Source organism: Colobus angolensis, unplaced genomic scaffold, assembly GCF_000951035.1.
Source record: "Colobus angolensis palliatus isolate OR3802 unplaced genomic scaffold, Cang.pa_1.0 Scaffold86, whole genome shotgun sequence".
In the NCBI taxonomy this organism is placed as follows: domain Eukaryota; kingdom Metazoa; phylum Chordata; class Mammalia; order Primates; family Cercopithecidae; genus Colobus; species Colobus angolensis.
In genome coordinates this window covers 6,543,441-6,552,488 of record NW_012122487.1, presented here as the reverse complement: position 1 = coordinate 6,552,488, position 9,048 = coordinate 6,543,441, and the positions used below count along the sequence as shown (strand labels likewise).

The window sequence follows — 9,048 nt, the reverse complement described above, 5'->3', positions numbered from 1 at the left end:
GGGACTGGAGCTTTCTCCCTTTTTTTGAGAGCCATATCCAGGGCCAGATGAATGGAGCTCTCTCACACACTCAGGGTCTCCCCAGAGTCACCTCTCAATCCTTGCATTCCATGACAGAAGTGGGCAGAGCCAGTTAATACTTGATGGATTTGCCATCTTAGCTGTGCATTATCTCAACATCACATTTGGCAACAGGAAGCCTTATAAAATCTTGGTATAGCACTTAGATACTCTCTTTTCAAGAAATATACTTTTAATATTATCTATTTCTCTCCATTTTTCTTAAAATACCTCTTTCTGCTCTTCCTTCCCTTCAAAGATTCTTTTTTTAAAAAAGTGAAACAAAGCATTAAAAAAACTATTAACAAATGTCCTTAAGCATCCCTGTTATTTTCGAGTTAAGGGGAGAAAGCTATTATCAGCGAGCAGAACTTGTGCAATTTTGGCAACTGGGTTTTCAATTAAGATTCTATTAGGATGTCCGATAAACGATTGTAATACATACATACTGAGGAACTTCAGTATCATGTCAACTAACTGCCTTTGCTCTAACCCAAGAGTACTTGCTCAAAGTGCTTTTCTTCCCAGTCCTCAGACTGGTTCATGAAATTATTTAGCGCAGATTTGTCAACATAGACCTGTTACATTGTCTATCTCTAAATCTGCTGCTTTTCTCTCCTTGCTAAAGTTCACATGGAAGATGATACCGATAGCTGATGTGTCTTACCTGGCTGACTAATATCTTACTGAAATGTGACTGTTTGTAATGGGGCCAACTATCTTCTCTGAGACGTGCTGTGGGAAGGTTGGAAGGAAGCATGGCATCCCCTAGTTCCAGAAGGAAGATGCTCGATAGATCTTGCACTTCATTTAGTCACTTTCCAACCATCATTTGAGTATTTCAATATACAAAAATAGCAGCCAATCCTGACACATTGTTTGGGTTCAACACATTTTGGAATATAACATTTTCATGTATTCTTCCTTTGTACCTTTGGTCCCCATCACTTGGTTTTCTAAAGCTCCCTGTACTTCTACTTACCAAAGTTCTTCGACGTGGAGAATTTACCTTTTACCCATAGGGTGGTCCTTGTTTTAATGATTAAAGTCAAAAGCCTGGTGCCATCTGTTTTAGATTGTCAGTCCAGTTTGACAAAATAAGAGTTAATCTATCATGTTACACTATGGATTTGGAGGGGTCACTGAAAGATACATTTGTACATCTAGATCCATGGTTTGATGCGAAGGACAAGAAAAAAAAATTACCACTGTGCATAACCAGTTTACAACATGTACTTTTTGAAGGGGAAGAAAAATATTTGAATCTTTTCCCTACAAATTAGGGGGCAATATAATCTTACTTATGCCACTGACTTGCAGGAAAATTTGCTCTAATTATAGGGCCACATCCATTACTCTCAAAATGGAACTGCAATACTTAAGTTTTCAAAGAAGCAAAGGCTGCTGTCACAGACAGCGTCTCTCTACTGACCCTTTATTTAAGAAGTCATCTGGTTACTGTCCACTTAATAGCTGGAGAGGGCACCGAGAGGCAGCCTTGGGCTTCCCAAAGACACTGTAGGTGTGTGTATGTGCTTGTATGTTAGGAGGGGAGTACAACAGGGGAGAAGAGAGGAGAGAGAGGGAGAGAGAGGGGGAGAGAGAGAGAGAGAGAGGGAGAGAGAGACTGACTGATGGTGGATGTGTGTGTACATCAGGGAACTCGATGGGAAAGCCTAGCCCTTGTAGTCAATTTCTCCTTCACAAGGGGATAAACAGGCAATTACGCATCCGTTTATATTTGATGGCCAAGTGCTGAACTGGAAAGCACACTATTAGTTTGTGTCCCTTCAGGGCCAGGGCAATAAGTAGCCAGGAGAGCTGGGCTGAAGCAGAGAGGGTGTTGTCTGCTGTTAGTGTGACAGTCTTGTCAGCAGCGTTCACATTACTGGAAGGTAATAAAGTGACAAGTACGTTATTAGAAAGATATGAGGTGAAATTGAACTGAAGCTTCTTGCTGCTCAGCCCTGCCTTTTTTCTTTCCTCTTTTGTAATGGTCCACTATTTGTTACAAACTGAGCCTTGTCTTCATACCCCATATAAAAAAGATTTTTTTTTTCCTGCAGTAAAGGTCAAATGAATTTACAACAACACTTTAGAGGAGAAGAATAAAGATAGTTTTATGACAACTATAGTATGCTGCTCCAAAAATATATATAGCATTATAATGAACAATAATGCTGATCCAATTCAGTGTACATGTAAAAATGCTTAGTTTTTTTTTTTTTAAACCTTCTGTTATCAAGCATTTGGATTTTTCAACAAATGCCAAAAAGACAGTATGTGACATACAGTTACTGCCGAATGACCACAGAAAATCATTTTGCGCAAGATGTGGGAAGGATGAGGATGATGAAACTACAAAAGGACGGACGGGTATGTGGGCAACAGTGATGAGAGATAACTCACTGGTCAGTTGTACAGCTGCATTTACATAGTACTGTTTGAAAATGACCATTTATGGTGAGCAACACTCCAGCCACAGGAAATATGCGACCGTGTGGGACAGATCAAACATGACCTTAGTACTAGCACAAGCAAGACTACCACACATGGTTTATCTCTGAGGGAAAATATGAAAAGAGAAGTTACTTATTTATCTCGTAGAACAGTAAATGAGCTCCCATTTTGACCAAGGTCTTTAGCCTAGTATTAATTACAATCATGGCTGTGTTGTGTTGCTACAGTGGCAAGCACCAGTAATGATCAAGAAAGGAATGATCCATGCTGGTGCCATTTGCACCTACTCCTCCATTAGGATGAAAACGAGGTGTTACCACTGGCCTTTTCTATAGCCTTGCTGAGCCCTGGCATCTTTTGGTTCTCAGGGGATTCCAGCAAGACTTCCCACTCAAAAACAAAGCAAAAGCAACCAAAACCCCACAACAGTTGGCTCTTCCTGACCCCAAAGGAACTTCAGCTATTCCATGCAGCTGTCCTTGCTTTCCTAACCCCTTCCTCAGAGCCGACTCACCTGGTCATGGGAACTCTGCAGGTCACTAGCATCAATACGCTCTCACCCACTGCGAGGCAGAGCTATGCCAGTCTTTTCCCTCGAGCCAACATTTCCAGCGCATTCATGATTTCCTTTTCTAGCTACCCCCAAACCAGGGCAGGAACTGACCCTCTACGTAGTTGTGATGAAAACACCATGATCCCTCCAGTATTTTTGGTACCTTTTATTTCCCATCTTAGATCCATCCCCAAAAAAAAACAATGAGAGGGAAAAGCAAAACCACCTAATTTAAATATTTCAAGTATGGAAGAAGATAAGTGATTTTAAAGAATGAAATTTGTCTGTCATAATTTTTAAAGAGCAGCTCTTAAGACAAGGGTGTGACCACAGGATGAAAGAAAGTTTCTTCTGGATGATTTCTTGATGATAGCAGATGCAGCGTGTCTCATGACAGCTGAATTTTATTTACTCTGTTAGTCAATCTAACCCAGTGCTAACAGACCAGATACAAGTTAGGACTGCTCAGGTCAAGCTGTCAGCAGTTAGCAGCATGTCCATCTCAATCTGGTGACTAGTTTCTTTATGTTTTAATTGTCAACAGCCCTCATTCTCATTTGCTTGCACACATCTGGGGTGTGTACAGAGAAAGGGGAAAAAAAGGTCACATTGTATGTGGTGGGAACCTAGTGCATAGTTTCTCCTGAGTAAAATGAGGAGAATGCCTCTGGAACAGCCCATTCTTGATATAGTCAAAGATTTTTTTTCTTTTTTCTTCCTTAGAGCAATGTATACTAATGAGGCTGTTAACCAGGTAAGTGCCTTTCTCCTCTTACTGGAAGGGCCTGAAAATTCATGACCAAAGAAATAACACTATGAGGACAGTGGCACCATTGTGCCAAAAAGGTTTTAAAACGTGTTTGCCATGTTGAAAAGGAAAACGTTAACACCTTTAAAACTTTAAAAGGCATCAGGCTGAACAGGGCAGCTGGACTAAGATTTGGAATGAGTGACACTGGGTTGACTTATTTAAATACAATTAATATCAGAACAAAGAATGCCAAGGATTTTTATCACACTTTTAAACCAGATTACTTATTATCTATCCTTTCTCTTTGCTTCCATAGCATGCAGATATTCCCGAAAGTGGACTAAACCTGATATTTACAAAAACATAGTTTTAAATGATCAAGACAGTAAGTTTCAACATCAGCTAGAGAACATGCACAGTCACAGCGCCTAATTTTGTCCCTGTGATAAACTCTGGCTAAAACCAATCACACGGGAAAAAGCTTGTTGGATAAACATCTAAATCACTATTAATTTTCAGCCAGCATAGAATGAATGTGGCTTAAGAGAAACTGTTTAACAACAAAAAACTCCTACGAAAAAATACATGAGTAGGAACGGGCAAGATGAAAAGCTCAATGACTAAAATGCTCATCTCTTTATCCTTCCTGTTTGCAAATATGCCGTGGGATCACCATCTTAACTAGAATTCTAGTTAAGTCGTTTAAAAACAAGACACTCAGGCACACACTCAAGAACAAGCAATACTTTGGGAACAGAAGAATTGTACATTTTATGATTTTCCATTGCATGTACTACATCCGTCCACTCCCCCGTCCCTTTTAAGCAAATAGGCTTTATATTGGAAAATGTCATTTACTCATTTAGAAGGCCACCGTTAACGACTGGGCACTTGAGGCACAAAAGTAGTAGCAAATAGGGGAGATACTTAAAAAGTGTCAGCTGTCCAGGACTTATTGCCATTTCTCTGACAAAAAACAGGTGAACACATCCATGTTTCCAAGCAAGAGAAACTCTACTTCTAGAATCTCATTACTTCTGGACTTTTTCTAACTGGCTATACACATTAGCTTGGATTGCAGCAAGTAACAAACACTTGTTCTAAGCCTGGTTCATTCGCTGATGTGACCTGCTGATAGCTATGTAATTCACTCACGAGGGCTATCTGACCTTTTATTTGACATTAAATTAAACAGACTAAACATTGCTGTTGTACAAGATGAGTTCTAGTAACTCAACTGAATGTAACTTTTCAAAGTTGCAGAAATAAAAGTGTGTGTTTATTTTCATAAAACTACATGTACTCTATGCACACTGCAAAAGCCAGAGTTTCTATGTTTTGTTGGGATATTAAAAATATTTTCCCACCCTTTTGGAATCTAATCATTTGGTAATGGGGCAACAGCACAATACAGAGAACGCTGAGAGGACCAAAATGTTTGCAAACAAACTTTCATTATTCTTGTTCAATCTTTCACAAACATACTGTACAGAGTCTTATATGGTATAAAACAAAGGAAAACATCTCTGTCTATTCAATTTAACACAACACCAAAATAAAGCAATTAAGTCTTTGGGGAATTCAAAGGTACAAGAAAACAAAAATGGTTATTACTAATTTCCTCAACTTTTTACCATAAACACTTGTCATTTAACATAGTGTTTTGATATAGTTTCTTTTGTACTGCAAATACTTTTGGTCTTTCCTCCCTGTAGAACAAATGAAGAATTAAAATGAACCCCATAGCATCCTCCGAAGGAGGTGAAAAGATAAAGCTCCTAGACATAGCTAGCTTATCTTTAAGAATCTATTGTTTCTGAAATTTTCACAAATAAAAATACTGAATCCCCAACTAATGATGCTTATTTTGGGAAACAATAAATACTGTGAGGTACAATAAATCCTACAGGAATAATAACAACAGAAACATATTAACAGTTTCCTTTGGCAAATTTAACGGAAGTGATGCTGATGTGAACATAGAAAAAATAATTACAAAAACATGAAAAATGGAAACGACATAAAAGTTAAAACAAAGGGATATTTCTAACTTTTAGACTGATGAGAGAAATGTCTGAGGCCATTAAATGCAAAAAAGAAATACATTCTCTATAAATTATTGTGTACTGTTCGACAAAATATTCCTTGTTTATCTCTTCCTTTCCTCTCCACTTAAAAAAAAAAAAGGAAAAAAAAAAAAGACAACAAAACAGTCTGCAATGCACACCCTAATGGTTTTGGCTGCAGACTGAACTTGAGTAAATATCATCACTTAGTCAGTATGTTGTGGTAGCTGAGGCTGCCGATGTGGTTAACCAGCTCAGGCAACATGTGTAAACATCGGAAACAAAACAAAACAAAAAAGGTTTGGAGAATAGTCTCTCCCCTCTTTCTCACTCTCAATTGCTTGGTTTCAGGCTTGCTTTCATTTCTCTCTGACAAATCGTGTGGGGAAACACAAAACACTAAAGATTGAGAGATCCTAGTTTAAAATCCCCTTCTTCTGGCTTTTCAGAAAGGAGTGTTGCTCAATTCAAGTTTAGCACATGTTTTCAAAGCTTCCAAGTACTGCTGCTGTTAAATGCCTTTTGATTTCGTCTACCAAACAGGCCTGAATTATAGTACGACTGCAGAATTTGCAACAAATTAGACAGCCATACAAGAGACCTACCCAGTTCAGAGGATTTCTTTTTAAAGGATAAGGGTTAGGGCCCTGGAAATGAGTGTTCAACTCTTTTACTGTATTCATCTTTGTTCCGTAGCGGGTAATTTGGGCTTTTGTATCCTGAAATATTATCCTGCCTCTGAAGAATAAATGCCTTGGCTGTTTCACACCACATAATTTTGTTTTCCTTTTATGTAACTTAACGTATAAGCAAGAAGGATGCAATGTTGATTCTAATAACATTCGGCACTTGAAAGAATCACCAAGTGTTTTTTTAAAAAGCGGTTTTCTGGTGGCCAACAAATTGGCCTGTGGTTATGTTGAGTGACTAATTGTATTTTCTTTTCTGGAAACTTGTGCAAAGTTGGCAGTTTTGTGTTAACACTAATACTTTGTTTGGCATTTGTGCCCTATACTGACCAGACCATTTTTATACAAGTGAATTTTTTTTTTTAAAAAAGACACTTACTGAAGTATGGCAATAGTTTAAGGATAAAAAAGAAGCATGGTTATTACACATCCCCTTGTAGTGTATGAAAAAAAGTGCATGACAGGATTTATGTACTAGTACAGGACATTTTAAAAAATCAGATCTGTGCTGTAAAGCATGCCAGCACCTCTTTATCACTATATCTAACAGGTAGTAAAAACAAGACCATGTTTTTAAAAAAAAAAAAAATGTGCATTAATGCTAACATAAATGAATAGAGCTAGCCAGCAAACTATTTTTTTCCTGCATATCTAACAGCTGGATGTAACTGTAAAAATTAAACAAAAAAGTTAAACAACCATCAATACAATTGTTTTACATCAATGGCCCCTCAAGGCTAAATATTTACAGGTGAATCTGCCATGCTTTAATTGAAGATTCTTTCAAAACCTTAAAAGTTCACAAAAGACAACTCTAAGAAGTTCCTTTTTGTTTCTTTTTTCTTTTTTTCTTTTCCCTTTTATTTTTGCAGGCAACAGTCATGGGTACAACAAATTGTCTCTTTGGGGAAGACCAAGAATTATTCTGTCAAAACTGGGGCTAGTTGCACAGTGTGTGTGTGTGTGTGTGTGTGTGTGTGTGTTTAAAGGGGTACTCTGTTTTCACCCTTAAATCAAAGATCCCACTCCTTTCCCAAAACTTTTATAAAGGGAAGTGAAAAAAATTCAAAAGCACCTAGTGTTTATCTTATTTATCTCAAGGAAATACGTGTGTGTATATGTAGCCACAGAGCATACATAAATGCACACACACACACACACACCCCAAGTACATAAGCGCACACTGACTATGGCAGTTCAAACACGTAGGCCATCTGGTGAGAGCTGGCATTTGTAGTGTCCATTCTGAGACTAATCTACTGAAGTGAAGGGAATGTTTTTGTGGAGATTAGGGTTCTGACTGTGCCGATTTCGGCTTCGTACAGAGGAAAACATCATATTGCAACCTGGGACTTTGCACTTGTGCATTTCTCGCAAATGCACGGTTTTGTAGTGCACTCTCAGGGTCCCTTTGTTGCTGTACATTTTGTGGCAAATGTTGCACATGATCCCACCATTGCTCCCAGACAAGGTGCTGAACATAAGAGATCCTGAAACTTCAGCCCCTAGGCTGCCAGGGAGGGCAGGGGCCTCGGCCTTGTGTGCCGACTCCCCACTGTCACTCGCCCCGTCAATGTCATCGAGAAGAATCCCCTCGTCGCTGCCTGCGTCGGATTCTCTGGAGGAATGGATGCTGCTGCTGGACTGGAGGCTGGAGGTGGTGCTCAAGTCAAGGACCATGTAGTCCTCTGCCATGCCTCTCCCATACCCGTTCAGGTGGGAGTCTTCAGTCCCTGCGGGAGAGGAGGCATCTTCCCTGACATCGAGCCCCATGGGGTGCTGGGCACCATAGATCTTCACCAAAAATTCATCGCGGAGGTCCTTGCTAAGGGAGGGCTGCGATGAGTCCAGGCCCATGTCATCGAGTTCTTTGGTCAACAGTTTACGATGTAGGTTTATGTTGGCACTGTGTCTAGGAAAACAAGAGGGAAGGGGGGGTAGGTGGATGGGGTTGGGGAGGGGTGAGAAAAAGGAAAGCATTTTAAAATTGATTCAGCTTTCACTAGGTATCAAATAAGCACATTTACTGCTAATTACACCATTATAAAAGCAAGCATTCTCCTATATCCTCAGGATCTGGGAATTTAGTGGTGATGGTGGGAGGTGCAATCAGGGGAACTTTCCATTAACATAATTTTTATAAGAGAGTAAAATCTGTCAATGGTAGGATGAATGCAAACCCATGCACCTTTTTCTCAATGATTACTGTTAGTTTTACTATGTAGCAGCATCAGCTGCAGAGAATTTCATGGCAGAGATTTTATGATATATATTAAATAGGATAAAAGAATAGAAACTTTCTGCTTGTCTAAATGGAACAGTCTAAATTGACCTAAAAACAAGAAAAAATAAACATCTTTTCTATACAGCACACACTGTATTTTGAGGTATAGGAAAAATTCATTTTTTAAAAAAGTAGTCAGGCTGGGCGCGGTGGCTCACGCCTGTAATCCCAGCACTTTGGGAGGC

The 9,048-nt window shown here is 39.2% G+C and overlaps 1 protein-coding gene across 2 annotated transcripts in view; it reads right to left on the bottom strand.

Annotated features, from left to right (window-relative positions):
• Positions 1 to 4,576: 4,576 nt before the first annotated feature.
• Positions 4,577 to 9,048, bottom strand: part of BNC2 (basonuclin 2) — a 443,555-nt gene continuing 439,083 nt past the window's right edge. For both annotated transcript variants that reach the window (XM_011930373.1, XM_011930374.1), the window contains one exon: positions 4,577 to 8,491. In XM_011930373.1, coding sequence (XP_011785763.1) covers positions 7,831 to 8,491 — 661 coding nt within the window. In that variant the 3' untranslated portion in view covers positions 4,577 to 7,830. The remainder of the gene's footprint in view (positions 8,492 to 9,048) is intronic.